Genomic DNA, 18,468 nt, shown 5'->3' on the forward strand with positions numbered 1-18,468 from the left:
TGTGCCAATTACTTTAAATAAGTGCATGTTTTGTAAGCATGTTATACATTTTGATGTTAAGCGATCTTCTAAATATCAGTTTTAAGAGTTTTTGCTAATAGAAAACAAGATATACTTTATCTCATCCAAGTATGTGGGTAAATGCATATTAAAATGATCTTGTTCTTAAAACACTGAAAATTGAATTTAAGCCAAGTAGATGACCTGGAAATCACTAAGATCTCTAATATAGTCTCTCTTAAATTCCTCTGACATAGGAAATTTAAAAATGGACCTTCAGAAATACTAGGTTCACAATGAGAGGCATCACAATTCAATGTTTATTCTACGGATCCTTGATATTTGGGATCTGGACAGCTCTGTTGTATGTATATATTCACCATAATCATGTAAGCAACTTGGAGAAGAAAAACCAGGGGACTGCATTAATTTGGTCCCTTGGGAAAAAATTGCAACAGCAAATTACCCAGGACCCCAAGCAAATACCGAGACTGCGTGTAAGATTTGGAATGCCTGACAAATATGAAACTACAGAATACAAAACCTTTTTAAGATCAGGTAAGTATTTTGATTTTCTCTATTAGCCGTTTTAAGGGGAAAATGTACCATAAGTTTAATATTTGGAAGAGGAAAACAATGTCTTTCTTAGAGCAACTCAATTTTTAAATTATAAAATATTTCACATATATACAGTAAAGAGTAAAACAGGCATGTATCACCTAAATGTGGCAATTTTTGAATATAGTTTGCTGTATTTATTTCAGATAGTGTTCTGTTTTTTTCACGGAAATAAATGTTACGGGTACCCTTAACGACCTCACCCCTTCCTTCTCCTCCTCTTACCCTCTGAGGTGGTAACTAACCTGAGGTGATGGATAGCTTTCTTCCCTTCCTTTCATGTGTGATCTCCAGCAAAATGCAATATTATATTTTTAATATGTTTGTAGATATCCAGAATGAATTGTAATACTGCCGTGAATATGGATTATAAGTCTTCATGTGGACATATTTTGTTTCTCTTGGGTTTGGGACAGATGGGATGTACAGTAGGTATATGCTTAACTTTAAGGAAAATGACCATGTGTTTTCAAGACAGCTGTGCCACTTACCTTCCCCTCTGGCATGTAGGGAATCTCTCCCTTTGCTCATCTTGCCAACATTTGGCAAGCTCAGTTTTTTAGATTTTGGCCATTCTAATGGGTAAGTGATGGAACCATTGTAGCCTTAATCTGCATTTCCCTGATGACTAATGATTTTGAGCACCTTTTCGTGTGCTTAATGGCCACCCGTATATCTTCTTTTGTAAAGTGTCTCTTCAAGTCCTTCATCCATTTCTTTTAAAGATTTTATTTATTTATTTGACAGACAGAGATCCCAAGTAGGCAGAGAGAGAGGAGGAAGCAGGCTCCCTGGTGAGGAGAGAGCCCGATGCGGGGCTCCATCCCAGGACCCTGGGATCATGACCTGAGCTGAAAGCAGAGGCTTTAACCCACTGAGCCACCCAGGCGCCCATGTCCATCCATTTTTAAATTGGAATGCTTATCTCCTGATTTTTAAGATTTTTAAAAATATATTTTGGATTCAAGTCCTTTGATACGTGAGTTGCAAATACTCTGTATGTCTGTGCCTTGTCTTTTTAGTCTCTTTTAAAAATTGAGACATAATTGACATAGAACACCTTATTCATTTTGGAAGTACAGCAGAATGATTGGATACATGTGTACATGTATATATTGCAAAATGATAACTACGGCAAGTTTGGTTAACAGTTGTGTCCATCACACACAGTTACAAGTTTTTTCTCTTGTGATAAGATCTGTGCTGGCAAGTTTCAATATACAATATTATTATTGTTAACCATAGTCGCCATACTGTACATTTTGAATTCTCTTTTGAGTGGTGTCATTCAAGAAGAAAAATTTTAAATTTTGTTGTTCAATTCATCCCAATTTCTTGTATGGTTCTTTTTTCTTAATCTTTTATTGAAGTAAACTTTGCCTATGTCAAGTGCACAAAGATTCCCTTCTCTGTTTTTTTAAGAAATTTTAAGATTTTAGGTTTTACTTTACATTTTACATTAGGGCTGTGGTCCCTTTGGAGTGAATTTCTGTGATGGGAGGGTGAAGATCAATGTTCATTTTCCTCGTGTGGATATCCATTTTTTCCAGCACCACTTCTTGAAAAAAGTCTCCCTTTTTCCATCTCAGCATCTTTCAAAAAACAGTTAACTCTTTTTGGTGGGTCCCTTTCTGAACTCTGTTCTCACTCTTTCCAAAATTGTTTTGGTTATTGTAGGTGGTGAGCTTGCTTGGATAGGTTTTAAAAACAGTTTGGCAATTTCTTCCAAAAAGACCACTGGTATTTTTAATTGTATTGGCTCTATGGGTCAACTTGGGGAGAACTGACATCTTAATAGTATGGCTTCAGCTGTGTGGCACATACTTTGATACACTGAATTTTCATTTTCATTCAGTTCTCTGTATTTTTATATTCCCTTTGAGACTTTCTCTTTGGATTATTTGGAAATAGATTGTTTAATTTCAGAGTCTTTGAATAATTTTCTCCTCTCTGCTAATGACATCCAATGTGATTCCATTATAGTCAGAAAATATACTCTGTGTGATCTCAGTTCTTCTAGGTTTTTTGAGGTTTGTTTTATGATCCAGAATATGGTCCACCCCTGGTGAATGCTCCATGCACGTTTGGAAAAACTATGTATTTGCTATTGTTGGGTGCAGAGTTCCTTCATACACATCAACTAGTTCCTGTTGGTTGATTTTATTGTTCAGTTATTGATGTCCTTGCTGAGTTTTTGGCTAGGTGTTCTGTCAGTTGCTAAGACTGGGTGTTGAAAACCCCAACTATGATTGTGGATTTGTTAGGTTCTACTTTAACTCTTACCAGTTTTTGCTTCATGTATTTTGAGCTATTTTTTGACATGTTTCTATTTGGAACCATTATGTCTCACTGGTGCACTGAACCTTTTATCATAAGGTCATGTCTCTGTCTCTAGTAATTTTCTCTGCTCTGAAATCTATTTTATCTAATATTAATAGAGCCACTCGTACTTTTTTTTAAGGTAGGATCTAAACCCAATGTGGAGCTTGAACTCACAACCCTGAGATCAAGAGTCACATCCTCTATCAATTGAGGCAGCCAGGCACCCCAGCTGTTTTTTTTTTTTAATTAAAATTTGCAAGTATATCCTTTTCTGTCCTTTTATTATCAATCTACCTATGTTTCACTGGAGTAAGTTTCTTGTAGGTAGTATATTGTTGGAACATTTTTTAAATCCACTCTGTTAATCCATGCTTTTAACTGGTATATTTAGATCATTTGCATTTAAGACAATTATCGATGGCAGAGTTTCTCAGTCATTTTATTTGTTTTTTGTTTCTTTCCTTTGTTTCTCAATCTTCTGTTTCTCTTATGTTTTGATGAGTTACTTGAGCATTTTCAAAATTCCATCTTGATTTGTTTATAATGTTTTTTAAAAGGTTGCTTTGTATGGTTTCTTTAGTGGTTGCTGTAGGTATTACACAATATGTCTATAACTTACCAAGGTCTCCTTGAATCAATGTTTTGCCACTTAAAGTAAAGTGTAAACTGTTCCTTAGCCTCCTTGTTCTAAAAATATAACTGTCTTGAGTTTTGAGCACTACATCAGATGGTGTTATAATTGTGGCTTCAAAAGTCAAATATGATTGAAGAAACAGAGTTTCTTAATGAGTCTATCATATTTACCCCTATTTTCATCCATTTTGATGTTCTTTTTTCTTTTCTGAAGTTTCAAGCCTCCTTTTGTTATCATTTCCTTGTTTAGAGAACTTTCTTTTGCTGTTCTTTAAGGGCGGGGCTGCAAATCACAAAGTCTTAGTTTTTCTTCACTTGGGAGTGTCTTCATTTTTTCATAATTCCCAAAAGATATTTTTGCTGGGTATAGAATTTGCAGTTGACAGTTCTTTTCTTTTCTTTTTAAAGATTTTATTTATTTATTTGGCAGACAGGGAGAGACAGCAAGAGAGGGAATACAAACAGGATGAGTGGGAGCAGGAGAAGCAGGTTTCCCACTGAGCAGGGATCCCCATGTGGGGCTCAATCCCAGGGTGAGCTGAAGGCAGCTGCTTGATGACTGAGCCACCCAGGTGCCTATGACAGTTCTTTTTTTTCAGCATTCAAAAATGTTTTGTCACTTTCTTCTCTCCCCCATGATTTCAAATGAGAAACCCATAGTCATTCAGGTTGTTCCTCTATGAACCCCGTGTTTTTTTCTCTCTGGCTGCTTTCAAGAGTTGTCCTCTGTCTTCAGTTTTCAGAAGTTCCATTATGATGTGTCCTGCCATGGATTTCTTTGGTTTATCCCATTTGGTGGATTCTTCAGCCTCCTGAGGCTATAGATGTCTAATTCCCCGAATTTAGGAAGTTTCTGGCCTTATTTCCGAGAGTACTTTTTTTGGCCCCACTCTGACTCCTCTCCTTCCAGGGCTCTGATAATACAAAGATCAGCTCTTTTGTTGTCTGTACACAAGTTCCTGAGACTGTTTTTTTTTTTTTTTAATTAGCATATAATGTTAATTATATGTGACATGGCACTATCTTGGGGAGAACCAGAGCTCCACCTGCTTCCCCCCAGGCCAGCTTATGGAGGACCAGCTCCCTGCTCAGTCTGACCACACCACCCATGCAGGTAATCAGAGCTCTGCCTGCTTCTGCCAGGAAGAGGGGTGAAAGGGGTAGATTCTGCTCAGGCCCACCCATGTCACTGCCTGCTGCTCCCTTGGGTGTGGTGGAGGGCCCACTGCCTGCCCACCACACTGAAGCCACAGCGGTCGGTGTGGTTCTCTCACTGCTGCTTGACTTGACTAGAGTAGGTCCAGCCAAAGGTTTTCTGTGGTTAGGCTTCTGTGGCCCGGTGGCTAGAGAGGACAGGCTTATCTTGGAGGGTGAGTGTGTGTGTGTGTGTGTGTGTGTGTGTGTGTGTGTGTGTATCTGTTGGTGGTTCTACATGGAGGCTTCTACAGACCTCTGTCTGGGATTTATGGGTGGCAACAGGGAAATCAGGAGCTCACCGTGTCCTTCCTCCATTCCTGAGATCTGCCTCAGGAATCTACCTGCTAGTTTCGACCTTTCAGAGAACCTCCCATCCTTATCTGTTGTGTCATGTCCAGGATTTATCAGGGGCAGGAAAGACGGCCTAGTGGAAATGGGGTTACTGCATCTTGAAGAGAATCCCTTTTTAGCTATACAACAGCCTTTTATGTCCATTTTGGAAAGCACATCATAGGCATTGGAAAAGAAAGTTTATTCTTCAAAAACAAAGCAAAATATAAATCCACTAAGGAAATATGACAAATTACATTAAGCAAGTTCTTTTTCTAACCTTTTCTCTGATCTAGACTTGTTCTTAAATATTCCACTACTGTTTGTGGCAATATATATTGATATCTCTAATGATTTTAATGTAAGTATTTTACTGCAGCAATGTTTGATATTTGCAAGCTCATCCCTACCTAGTCTTTATTGTGACTCATTCTTACTGTGAGTGTAAATAACTTTCTGGATGCTCCTTCCGATGAATTCTGTACTTTTTAAAATGATAGTTTGACTCCTGTATTCTTAGACTGTTCTTTTACTTTTAACCATTTTAGTTCATGCCGTTTATCTTTCATGATTATATTTTGTTTCTTCATTGACAAATAAGAGTGTTTATCTTTTAATAGGAAATTTACCCCATCTTCATTTATTGTTATGACTCTTATGTTTGGGTTGGCATCTGGCCTCTTATTTTATTCTCTGCAATGGAAGTTCTGGGCTGGGGTTTTAGCTCTCCTTTCCCACCTTTCCTAAATCCCTCAGTTACAATTAACTTAACACGACAGTGGTGAATCATGATGGGACCAAGGAGGCCAAGCACTTCCTGCACTAAAGAGACTGAATGACCAAAGGCTAACTTGTCCATACTTTGCAGAGGAATCTGCTTTGATTTTAGCCTTATCATCTGGAGGTAGTGTAGGTTCCAGGAAAATGCCTGGCTCATTATAAAGGGAGTGAATTCAGAATATAGTTGTTCTTATTATTCTTTATCTGGTGGTAGTAATCTGTACCTATGTAACTGTAATTGCCCTTTCTTGCAGGTAAGGATACTAACTATTCAAAGCCAGAATATATTACTGGATTTTTAAAATATGGATTTAATGCCATTCTCAGTAAAAGCTTGGGCAGTGAGAGAGATGTGCCAGATACGAGGAATAAAATGTATGTTAATCCTCATTTTTTTATTGAGGTAAAATTGACATATAAGATTATATTAGTTTCAGGTATATAACATGATGATAAGACATTTATAGATATTTGGCCAAATAATCACTACAATAAGTCTAGATAACTTTGGCTACCATGCATAGTTACAAAAAGTGTGTGTGTGTGTGTGTGTGTGTGTGTGTGTGTGTATGATGAAAACTTTTAAGATCTGCTCTTTGCTACTTTCATATAAACAGTATAGTAGTTATCTATAGTCATCATGTGGGCATTATATCCCCATGAATTACTTATTTTACACTGGAACTTTGTTTTTGCCCCCCCCCCCCATGCTGGGCAACCACCAGTCCATTCTCTGTATTGATGAGGTTGGATTTTGGAGGTTTGGTTGTTGTTTGTTTCCAGATTCCTCATGTAAGTGAGATCGTATGGTATTTATCTTTCTGACTTATTTCACTTAGTGTAATGCCCTCAGGAAAGATGTCATTCTTTTTTATGCTGGAAAGTATTCCATTGTGTGTATCATATCACGTTTTCTTTACCCATTCATGGGCTGATGGACAGTTAGGTTGTTTCCATATCTTGGCTGATGTAAATAATGCTGCCATGAACATAGGGGTGCATATATCTTTTTGAGTTAGTGTTTTCATTTTCTTCAAATGCAAACCTGGAAGTGAAATTGTTGGGTCTTACATTAGCTCCCTTTTTAACTTTTTGAGGACCCTCCCTACTGGTTTCTGCAGCAGGTACACCAGTTTGCATTCCCAGGAACACTGCACGTGGATTTGCTTTTCTTCACATCCTCACCAACCCTTGTCTTATTTCTTATCTTTTTGATAACACCATCCTTACAGGTGTGAGATGATATCTCATTATGGTTTGATTTGCCTTTCCCTGATCATGAGTGATGCTGAGCACCTTGTCTTGTACCTGTTGGCCGTCAGTCTGCCTTCTTTGGAAAAATATCTATTCAGATTTTCTGCCCGTTTTTGAATTGAATTGTTTGTTTGCTATGAGTTTTATGAAGTCTTCTTAAATTTCAGATATGGGGTTTTTTGTCAGATAGATGATTTTTGTCTCATTCAGTAGGATGCCTTTTCATTTTGTTGCTAATTTCCTTTGCCCTGTGGGGCCTTTTTAGCTTGATGTATTCCCACTTATTTATTGATACTTTTGTTGCCTTTGCTTTCGGTGGCAGATCCAAAAAGTCATCACCAAGACTGATGTCAAGAAGCTTACAGCCTCTGGGGTTTTTTTCCTAGGATTTTTATGGTTTTAGGTCTTACATTCAAGTCTTTAATCTATTTCAAGTTAATTTTTGTGTATGGTGTAAAATAGTGGTCCAGTTTCATTCTTTTGCATGTGGCTGTCCAGTTTTCCCATCACCATTTATTGAAGAGACTGTCCTTTCCCCATTGTATATTCTTGGCTCCTTTGTCATAATTAATCACATATGCATGATTTTATTTCTGGACTCCATTCTGTTCTGTTGATCTGTGTGTCTGTTTTTATGCCAGTACCAAACTGTTTTAAATACCATAGCTTTGTAATAGAGTTTGAAATCAGAGAGGGTGATGCCTCCAGCTTTGTTCTTGTTTTCTCAAAATTGCTTTACCTCTTCAGCATCTTCTGTGGTTTGATACAAATCTTAGGATTCTTTGTTTTATTTCTATGAAAAATGCTATTGGAATTTTGATATGGATTGCATTGAATCTGTGTATTGCTTTGGGTAGTAGGGACATCTTAACAATGTCAAGTTCTTCCAATCTATGAGCACAGAGTATCTTTCCATTTGTTTGTGTCTTCTTTAATTTCTTTCACGAATGTCTTATAGTTTTCCAGTGTACAGGTCTATAAATGAATACATATTAATTTTTTAAACAAACAGTTACTAACCAGATTTTAATTTTGGTGTATTAGAAGTCTTCCTGTTTTTAGGACTTGGAGTCAGATAATTCAAGAGCCTATTTCAAAATTCTAGAGTTTATCGTGTAGAGAACACCTTCCCCAGTCGCACCAAACGTGTTCTAGGGATTTACAAGAATTGCATCGCCCACAGGATCTTTTTATTAAATTACCAGTTAGGACATTTGGCCAAAAGGATATTTCTGATACAAAATGCTTCAGACAGCTACCTATATTTTATTCAAAATCTGCTTTTTCTTATTGTTCTCATTCAATGTTGGTGCCTTTTTTTTTTTAACTTGTGGCAAATTGGACACAACGTAAAAGGTACCATTGCACTATTTCTAACTGTATGATTCAGGGGCATTGAGTAACTTCACATTGTTTCAGAACCATCATCACCATCCCTCTCCAGAACTTTCTCGTTAAACACTAACTCCCATTCTTCCCTCCCTCCGGTCTCCCCACAACTACCGTTGTACTTTCTGTCTGTGAATTTTAACTACTCTAGGTACCTTGTAAAAATGGAATCATACAATAGTTGCCTGATTTATTCCACGTAGCATCATGTCCCCAAGGTTCATTCATGTTGTAGCACCTGTGCCTTAGTGGTTCTGATGGTTTCCAGCTCAAGAGGGTGATATTCTTTCTGAAATAAATGAGAACTACTTAAGGAATATAGGCATCTTCCTGTCACACAGAGACAAAATCCAGGCTCCAGGAAACAGGAGAAATTGGGGCCCCTCTGTCTTGTTGCAACTTGTGTGTAACGTGAACATTTCAAACCACAAATACACGAATCAATAAAGCACGTAGGTAGCTAAATATCACTTACAGTGCGGCACACTCTAGAGAGATGTAGGGTTTACACCTGATGACATAGTCTATCTGGGTCATAATGAAAGAAAAAGAATTTAAATTTATTCAAACCACATAGCATGATATGAACTTAATTTAGAGGATGGCAGTTTTTTTCAAGATTGGTTTATTTATATTAGAGGGAGGGAGGGGCAGATGCAGAGGGAGAGAGATTTCTAAGCAGACTCCCCACTCAGTGTGGAGCCTGATGCGGGGCTCCATCCCAGGACCCTGAGATCATGACCTGAGCCAAAATCAAAGAGTCAAAAGCTTCACTGACAGCACCACCCAGGCACCCCAGGGGACAACCTTTTTCTTAACTGAATAGTGAACTCCCCCAAAAGAAAGCCAATATTTTTGAATGCCTGTAAGCGATGAATTTCTTGCCACACCATCAACTCTTCTCCCTAAACCTCCTCTCCTAAAATAGTGCAGCTGCCTTTGCTTCCTTTCCCCCATCACGTGATTGTTAGGAAGAACTGAAGCTTTAGAGAGACACCGTCTACAGAGAGATGTGAACTTGGAAGTTTTAGTATTCAGAATATTAACTTATTTAATAGGAAATTCAATTATGTACAAGGTATACTTGTGTTTAAAATAAACTTCAACTACCAGTAATGACTACTACTCTTGGGGTCCAAGCAGATTTTCAGCCATTCTCATGCTCATCTTATAATTGCATTAAGTGGGATTTCCATTTCATCTGTGTCTTAAACTTTGCAGGGTTATTTTCCCTAGCTGTGGAAGTATTTGATACAGGTTTTTGGAGAGTACATTTTTATGTTGATTGGTCTTCTGATTTAATTTTTTATCTTTTGACTTTTCAATTTTGAAATGATGTCAGGCTTACAAAATGGTTGTCAAACTATCTCAAAGACTTCCTGTATAGCCTTTTCTTAGAGTCCCCAAATGCTAACATCTTCCATAACCTCAGAATGAGAACAATGAACAACACCAGGAAGTGAACATTAATACAATACCACTAGCTAATCTACAGACATGATTCAAATGTTTACAGTTGCCCCACTGGCGTCCTTTGGACCCAACCCCAGACCCCTGATTGCATGTGGAGTTCCCAAGCCCTTGGTTTTCTTTCATCTGAAACCGCTCCTAAGTCTTTACCTTTCTTGACTATAAAACTTTTTAAGAGATCTAACCAGTTACTTTCTAGAATGTTCCTCAGTTTGAGTTTGACGTTTCCTTGAGATCAAATCCTAGTCGTGCTTTTTGGCAGGAATACCATAGATGGGATTTTGTGTCATCCTCAGAGCATCGCATCAGGAGACACTCGATGTCTGTTTGTCCCATTTACTGGTGAAGTGACCGAGGGCAAAATTACTTTCAATCACTTGCCTGAGACAGAAGCTGTCAGGTTTCTGCACTGTAAAATGGCTATTTAGCCTTTTGTAATTAATAAGTGTGCAGATTTCTTTTAACAGTTAATCACAGAAAACCTGGAAATATATATATATATATATATATATATATATATTCTAGGTTAACTGTATGTATATTTCCATATACATATATATGTATATATATATACATATATTTTATATTATATCCACAAAGGGAATAAGTCAACATATCCCCAGTTCCATTGCTTTTCCTTTTCCTCCTGTCTTGGTGCACAAGGTGTGTAAGCCAATGCCCCTCCTTGCTACTTAATACACTCTGTGTTTGTCTCTGTGCCTTCATTTTCCCTTTTTGCAGGGACCCCAGTCTTCTTGGACTAGGTCACCTTAATGACATCTCCCTCGTTGCGTCTGCAACAATCCCACTTCCCAATAAGGCTACATCCCAAGATACTGGGGGTTCAGACTTCAACATGTGAATGTAGGGGAGACACAATCCAACTCATAACAGCCCTGCTTTATACCGTACTCCTGTTAATCTGTATGATCAGCAAAGAATAGAGCAGCTAACCAAGGACCACCAAACTCAGGCCTTGTCCGAATTTCTCTTACCCTGAAAAACTGCTTACTTAAGTGAGAAAAGTTTAGTCCCGAAAAGTCCACAGCAACATTTATCAATTAATTTTGGAGAAACTCAGGGGCCTAAAGAGTCCTGGTGTGACATAGTCGCAGGCCCCTTCACTGTCATTGTCTCATTCCTCCCAAGGGACTTCGTTTATCTACAGTTTTCTTAAAATGACATGCCCAGGACTGAATATAATGCTAGAGATGTGACCTAAGTAGCCCGAGTCCACCCTGGACCATCATGTTCCTCATTCTTGTGTTATCCTTCCGTTGTCCCCCACTTCTGTGTCTCATCTACTTCCTCTTTGAAAACTCAATGATCTTCCTGGAATTTAAGCCTATGGGATGTCCTCCTACTTGTCTCTTGTGAAGCCACGTGAAGGATGCCCCCCCCCCCAATGCCCTTCCCAGCTGCTCAGCCCTTTCCCTGGTCCCACTCCCAGAGCATGATGGCACTTTCTATGTGGTAGGCGCAACTTCCTCTAGAGTTGGGTAAAAATGCTCACTAAGCAAGTTTCTCTTCTCCCATGGCGACACCTGCCCGTGGGTATGCTGAGGTTCTGTGTGGGGTGTAGTGGAGGCATCCTTTCCTGGCATTTTCTGCCCCACTTCTCTTTCCACTAAGTTGCAGGGAGCATAGTGACTTTTGATTTGGACCCCACTCACTGGCCACAGTCCATTAGCCCAGCCACGGGCACCTGAGCCCAGCTGGGCCAAATGAATCCTTATTCATTTGACTTTTTGAGAAAGAGGAAATCGTATCAGTTTCTCCTTGGGTGCTGGACCATGGGTTATGCAGATGTTGGCTACATTTCCCACTCTGCAGAATAAAGAAGTAAAAATGAGCCAGGTTGCAGAGAGAGGATAAGAATCGTATAATGAACCTGATGAGACACTTACTGTCCGCCAGGCACTGTTCTGAACATTGGACATTTTAACTCATTGAACCCTCCCCACCCATGAGGTAGGCTGACGATGTTGTAGTTACTGTTACTCCCAGATGTAAAGGCAAGAACAGAAGTGGACCGAGTGTCCAAGTGACTTTCAAGCTTTTTATTTATTTTTTTTATTATCATATGATGTATTATTTGCCCCAAGGGTACAGGTCTGTGAATTGTCATCCAGTCATTCTTGAAGGCTATAGTGGCACATCTGTCACGAGGTCCTGTGGGACGTTTGGGTCCCCTTCCGAGAGATTTCCCTTCCTTATGCTTAAGCTAGCTGCAGTAGGTCTGTCCTTAACAACCAAAATACGTTTCAAAATGAACCAGATACTGTAGTAATTCAAACAATAATTAATAGCTAATAACTAATATTATTAGAATTCAGCTCCTATTTTTCTCTCATGTGCACGAAATAAATAACACATTCCTGTCAAATCCTTGGAAGAAATCCCGTCACGCCACACCCACTGCAGCGAGCTACGTCACGGGGTTCTCTCTGAAGGTGACACAATGAAGTTAATCTGAGCCTTCAATGTGTGTAAGCGTATTAATACACTTCTATAATAGAAACCGAAATATAGGTACAATTCATGTTTATACTATGTTCAACCTAGAATTAAGACGGCCAAAACGGTGCTTCCAGGAAAGAGCAATTACTGCTGACATTCAGGAAGGAGTCATTTAGAAAATACTAGAATACCGTAAGAGAGCAAAGAAGATTTGTATTTTAATTTTGGTATTTTCAGCTGTACTGTCACCTTATTATCGTCATAGTCAGTTAAGGTAATGAAGAGGAAAAATGCAAACAAAGAAAGGTGCTTCAGCGAGACCCCAAATCGGTTTTTTTTTCCTTTTATTGATGCCTGCAGGTGTCTTCAAAAACATTACCCAGCCAACCTACCTACTGCCAGCGTGGTTATTTGCTTCTACAATGAGGAATTTAACGCCTTGTTTCGGACCATGTCCAGTGTCATAAACCTCACTCCCCAGTACCTCCTTGAAGAGATCGTTTTGGTAGATGACATGAGCGACTTCGGTAAGACAGAACGCCACCTGCCTAGTGTCGTGGGCTCTGAAGGCGGTGCGGTCTCTGACGGCCGGTGCGTGACTTTTCCCTTTCTAGACATTTTCCACTTGGCGGGTGTCAGGGCAGAAGCTGTGAGCACACCGGTGGGGATATAAGCGCTGGTCCCTGTCCTGTGGTGCGGGGCTCGCGGGTGGTGAGCGCTTGCATGAGGTGACTAAATGTAGGGGCAACATAAGACCAACCTGGTCTTCAGGGGTCACAGAGGACGTTCCGGAAGAAGCGACAGCTCCGCTGAGGTCTGAGCTACCCAGCTGGAGAGCAGGGCAAGAGTGTTCCAGGGAGAGGCCATAGCACCGTAAAGGCCCAGAGGCCAGAGGTAACGTGGTGAGTTGGGAATAGTTCTGTACTTCATGTAGCGTGTGTGTGTGTGTGTGTGTGTAGCACTGGGGGGAGGGGGGCGGCCATAAAACCAGAGCTATAGCAAGGCCACACGGCTGGTGAAGGGCACTGTCGGAATTTTCTGTGGCGACGTGGAGTGCTATGACGGGCTTAATGCAGAGGAGTGACATGACCCAAGTCCTCCTAAGCAAAGAATTCTTTTTTTTTGTCTAAAGATTTTATTTATGTATTTGACAGAGAGATCACAAGTAGGCAGAGAGGCAGGCAGAGAGAGAGGAGGAAGCAGGCTCCCCGCTGAGCAGAGAGCCCGATGCGGGGCTCGATCGATCCCAGGACCCTGAGATCATGACCTGAGCTGAAGGCAGAGGCTTAACCCACTGAGCCACCCAGGCACCCTACAAAGAATTCTTTTTTAAAAAAGTTTTTTTAAAAGATTTATTTATTTGAGGGGGGGGAGGGGCATGGGAGAGGAAGAGAGAAATGCAAGCAGCCCCACCCTGAGCCCCACACAGGGCCTGATCCCGTGACCCTAAACCAAGATCAGGCCTGAGCCGAAACCAAGAGTCAGAGGCTCAACTTCCTGCACCAGCCGGGCGCCCCTCCCGAGAGAACTCTCGTCGCACCACCCGCAGTCCAGTGCGTGTTCCTCCCTTGCCCGCTGGCTGGAAGGGGTTGTGATACTCGCACAAGATCCGATTGAAGGCACTTGGCCTTTGAAATGAGTCGTCTGTTTTACAACCGAGTTATAAACCTGAGGCAAGCCAGGAGGACCCAGATGAACGAAAACTTCTTGGAGTCTGCAGATCCCCGTGGGGTCCATTTCCCACGGAAGCAATATAGTACTGGAGAGATCTCCTGCCTAAAAGTTAACCTAAGCCGCTGTGAATCTGACCCCCTGCGGGCTGGGAAAGGAAGAGGAGGGGCAGAAGGAAGGTGAATCCGCAGGCGTAGAAAAGAGGCCGTCCCGGGAGATTCACCAGTGGGGAAGCGACTCTAGGTGCGTCAGATGGAAGGTGGAAAAAAGTGCTCAAGCTAGTGTCGGCCGCATTTAGGAATTTCACTCGGTGGCCAGGCACTACCGTTTATGACATTATTTCTCCGGGAGCCATTGTTTGTTTCTACTGTTGTGTGCAGGAGGCGAGGTGCGGAGACGGTCAGATTCCTAACCTGATCAGTTGCTCTGAGACCCACATTTGGCCGCATGCTGGGCGGGGATGGGGTGGGAGGGGATCTTCTGCTAGACTGTGGAGTTCTGACGGCTCACCTGGAAGGACAAGGGTCCTGCTGTGGACATACAGTCCCATACAGCCATGGGACAGCTCCCTAAGCCTTTCAGAACGATGCCATGATGGGGCACCTGGAGGGCTCAGTCGGTTAAGCATCTGCCTTCGGCTCAGGTCATGATCCCAGGGTCCTGGGATCGAGTCCCATGTTGGGCTCCCCGTTCAGTAGGAAGCCTGCTTCTCCCTCTCCCTCTGCCTGCCGCTCCCTGTTTGTGTTCTCTTTCTCTCTGTCAAATAAATAAATAAAATCTTTTTTAAAAAAAGAGAAAAAAGGACCACGCCATGAGTTCAGAGGGCTCACCTGGTGATCGCTCGGTAGCTTCGGCCCCAGGGGGATCACCACCGGTGCCCAGCATCTGGCTACTGCCGGACCAGATGTGCCGACTTCTCCTCCCTCTGGGCTTGCCTAGGACGTGGTTTTACCTGCCGCACCAAGGAGGCTACTGTCTGGCCCATTCAGATGCTCAAACACACCCAAGAAACGGGGTGTCTGTATTCTGGTGGGGCTCAGGGTATGCACGTTCCTGCTTTCGTTCACAGTCGTTTCACACGGGCTCCGGGAGAATGACGCCGACTTCAGCTTGTCCTCCCCAGCGGAGACCAGTAGGTGCTGCCTCTGGACTCCCTCGGCCTGGGCAGCCACGGCCGGGGGCCCACTGAGTACCCGACGGGCATGTTCAGAGCCGACCTGCCGCCGCCCATCTTTCTCATGGTCCTGGGCCCTCGCAGCACAACACGACCCTCTCCCAAGGAAGCCGAGCCTTCCGCGCCACGTCAGTAATCACCGCTACCGGGACCGCCCGAATTTCCCCCGAGCTGTGGCTCCCAGTTCCTCTGGGTCCTCCATGCGGGAAAAGTGCTCGCAGACTTCTGGGCTACGAGCTGCCCCCCCAGCCTCCCCCCTGCCCTGTAGCTGCAGCCCTGCAACCTGCGGTCTGCCCCTGAGTGGGGGCGGTGGGGGGAGCCTGGCACGCTTCCTTTTGCCAAGATGACAATAAACCTGCTAACGTGGGTCCTCGAGCCTCCTGATGCGGATTCCTGAGACCCCTGGGGTGCCCGAGCCCAGCCTCCTTGACCATCATCAAGTCGCCCTCCAGAGACTGTGGGACCGTTGAGTACCCGGCCCCGGGCTGTGGGACGAATCCCCCGAATCCCCCGCTCGCTTGCTCTGCCGCCGTGGGTGGTCCTCCCCGGGGACGGAGCTGAGACTCCCCGGGTCCGACGCTTTGCACAGCTGAAAGCGAGAAAGTCGGGTTGCTCAGGAGCGCCACAGATCAGGCTTTTTCGATTAAAATTTCAACAGTGATTTATCAAAATAGAGGTATTTCATTACAAACACAGAAGGATATGTGCAGAGGATCTCGATGCCAAGGCCTGTTTCTTTCTCTTCCTCACATAGGGTGAAGTGTTGTTTGTTTTGTTTTGTTTTTTAAGATTTCATTTATTTATCTGAGGCGGGGGGGGGGGGAAGCATGAGAAGGGAGAAGGTCAGAGTGAGAAGCAGACGCCACATGAAGCTGGGACCGCGATGCGGGACTCGATCCCGGGACTCCGGGATCACGACCTGAGCCGAAGGCAGTCACTTAACCCACTGAGCCACCCAGGCACCCAGAGTGAAGTTTTTTAAAATTAGAACTTCTGTGGAAGAACATGGCTTTTAGGAATCAGTCGAAATTGTGATAAGTTGTTTTAGCCTCTGTAGTTGTAGTTTATACATTGTCAAGAGTTGAGTTTTGTTTTGTTTCGTTTGTTTTTCCCAGATGATCTGAAAGAGAAACTAGACCATCACCTGGAAGTTTTTCGGGGAAAGATTAAATTCGTAAGAAACAAGCAGAGAGAGGGACTGATCCGATCGAGGCTGATTGGAGCCGCTCGGGCTTCAGGTATGAGCCTTTCTTTCATTCGGGATCGGACCCGTTACTGTGTGCCGGAGCCCTTCCTGCCCGAGCAGGACCTCCTGGGGCCCTGCAAGTCTCCACTGGCATGAACGGAAGACCGGAAGTGCCTTTCAGCCAGAGGAATCTTGGACTCTGAAAGTACCCATTCCGCCCCAAAATGTCGATTCGTTTTTTCGGAAGGAAGGTATATTTTTTTTTGCAGGAGCCATAATGTCAGCCCCCGTCGCTGGATGGGTTCTCCCAGATACAGACTGAGAGGGAGCTGCCCATGCAGCCGGCAGAGCAACACTGCATGGGGACGGGGGGGCCGTGGGGCAGCGGCCCGTCCCATGGGAAACCCCAAAGCTAAGCACTCCGGTGGGCTGTGCGGCTCTCCTAAGCTCAGGTGGGCTCGTGGGGAGCTCCAGAGCACAGATCACCCAGGAGAGGGGTCCAGCTCGGGCTTTCCACCCCAACACACATGCACACACGCACACACATACACACACACACAGAGTGTGCTTGTCATTAGCTGCGAGTCCCTGGGGAGGCTGGGGGGGCCTTGGTGAGACTACTGCAGCAGATCCCAAAGCCTGGGAAACTGTCAGGCTGGGTCCCCTGAAGGGAGTCTGCGCTGAGAGGCAGTGGCGTCTCTCCCATCCCTGTCTCTGTGGTCACGTGGCCTCCTCCTGTGTCCACGTCTCCCTTGGGTCAAGGGCTCCTCCATACTCCAGCAGGACCTTATCCTTATGAATTCCATCTGCAACAACCCTATTTCCAAATAAGTCACCTTCTCAGGTATTGGGGGTTAGGACTTGAATATATCTTTTGGGGGGGGCACAAATCAACACATAAAACTACCATAGAGTTTTGGGTGTTTTTGTTTTGTTTTTTAAAGAGAAAGTCTTATTCATTTTTTATTTTGAAAAATTTCAAAGCCACAGAACACTTACATAAACCTTCCCCTAGATTTACAGGATGCTGATTATCTTACAATACACACTCTCTCTCTCCCCTGCCATCCCTTCCCCCTACACGTGCAACAAACACTCACACACACACAGACATACACATTGCATCTATGTTGAAAAGTAAGATCAGCTTATACTTTACTTTTTTTGAACTGTTTTCCTATAGTTTGCTTTACTAGACTTTTAGAATGAATTGTAAGGTTTCCCCCCGCCCCCATCCTTTTCTTGTTGCTGAATATCTAGTTAAACAGATTACCTGTGTTTGGAAAATTACATAAAATTGTCCTATAAACTATCAAGGCACTGGTATCTTTCCTGGTTTCTTCTCTAATCCAGGTATTTTTTGATGTTTTCAAACATCAGTAATTGTTCATCACTAGCTTAATTCCTATTGTGGTTGGAATTTGTGGACTGTTCTGTGGAGACCTTTTTGTCTTCAAGCTGGGTCAATTTTTCAAGACTTCTATGTGTTTTTAAAAAGAATACATTGTATCTTTTTGGTCGTAGGTTCCATACATGTCTAATTTTGTTTTTCAAATATTCTGCATTCTCGTCCATCTAATGTGACTCGGCCCACCCATATCCGGTAGATTATGCTACAATCTTCAACTGTGATTCTCGATCTGTCCATCCACTTCTGGCAGTTTCGTCGGTGCTTGCTATGTGCCCATCTGTCCACACTGGCCCGCCCCACCCGGGGACGAGGACGTGCACCCGGCTCCGAAGCCGTGGGGTCCTGTGGGGTGGGCAGCAGCTCGTGAGCCCTCATTAATGCATTCACGTGTTCACTCCTCCGGTCAAGGGCTTATCCAGCACCTACTACGGGCTATCCGGGCATATTTATTCTTTTTTCTTCATTTGTATCAACTCTATTGAGATACTCTTCACATAAATTCTACCCTCCTGAACAGGGAGATGGGTTGTCGTGTGACGTTAGCACATGTGCACGTGTGTAGACCGGTCTCTC

The 18,468-nt window shown here is 42.9% G+C and overlaps 1 protein-coding gene across 1 annotated transcript in view; it reads left to right on the forward strand.

Annotated features, from left to right (window-relative positions):
• Positions 1–272: 272 nt before the first annotated feature.
• Positions 273–18,468, forward strand: part of GALNTL5 (polypeptide N-acetylgalactosaminyltransferase like 5) — a gene marked incomplete at its 3' end in the record, with an annotated part of 53,357 nt that continues 35,161 nt past the window's right edge. The window contains exons 1-4 of the mRNA XM_080818765.1: positions 273–558; positions 6,135–6,255; positions 12,814–12,980; positions 16,414–16,536. Of these exons, the coding sequence (XP_080674891.1) occupies positions 297–558; positions 6,135–6,255; positions 12,814–12,980; positions 16,414–16,536 (673 nt within the window). The 5' untranslated portion in view covers positions 273–296. The remainder of the gene's footprint in view (positions 559–6,134; positions 6,256–12,813; positions 12,981–16,413; positions 16,537–18,468) is intronic.

Source organism: Martes martes, assembly GCF_963455335.1.
Source record: "Martes martes genome assembly, chromosome: 11".
Lineage (NCBI taxonomy): Eukaryota > Metazoa > Chordata > Mammalia > Carnivora > Mustelidae > Martes > Martes martes.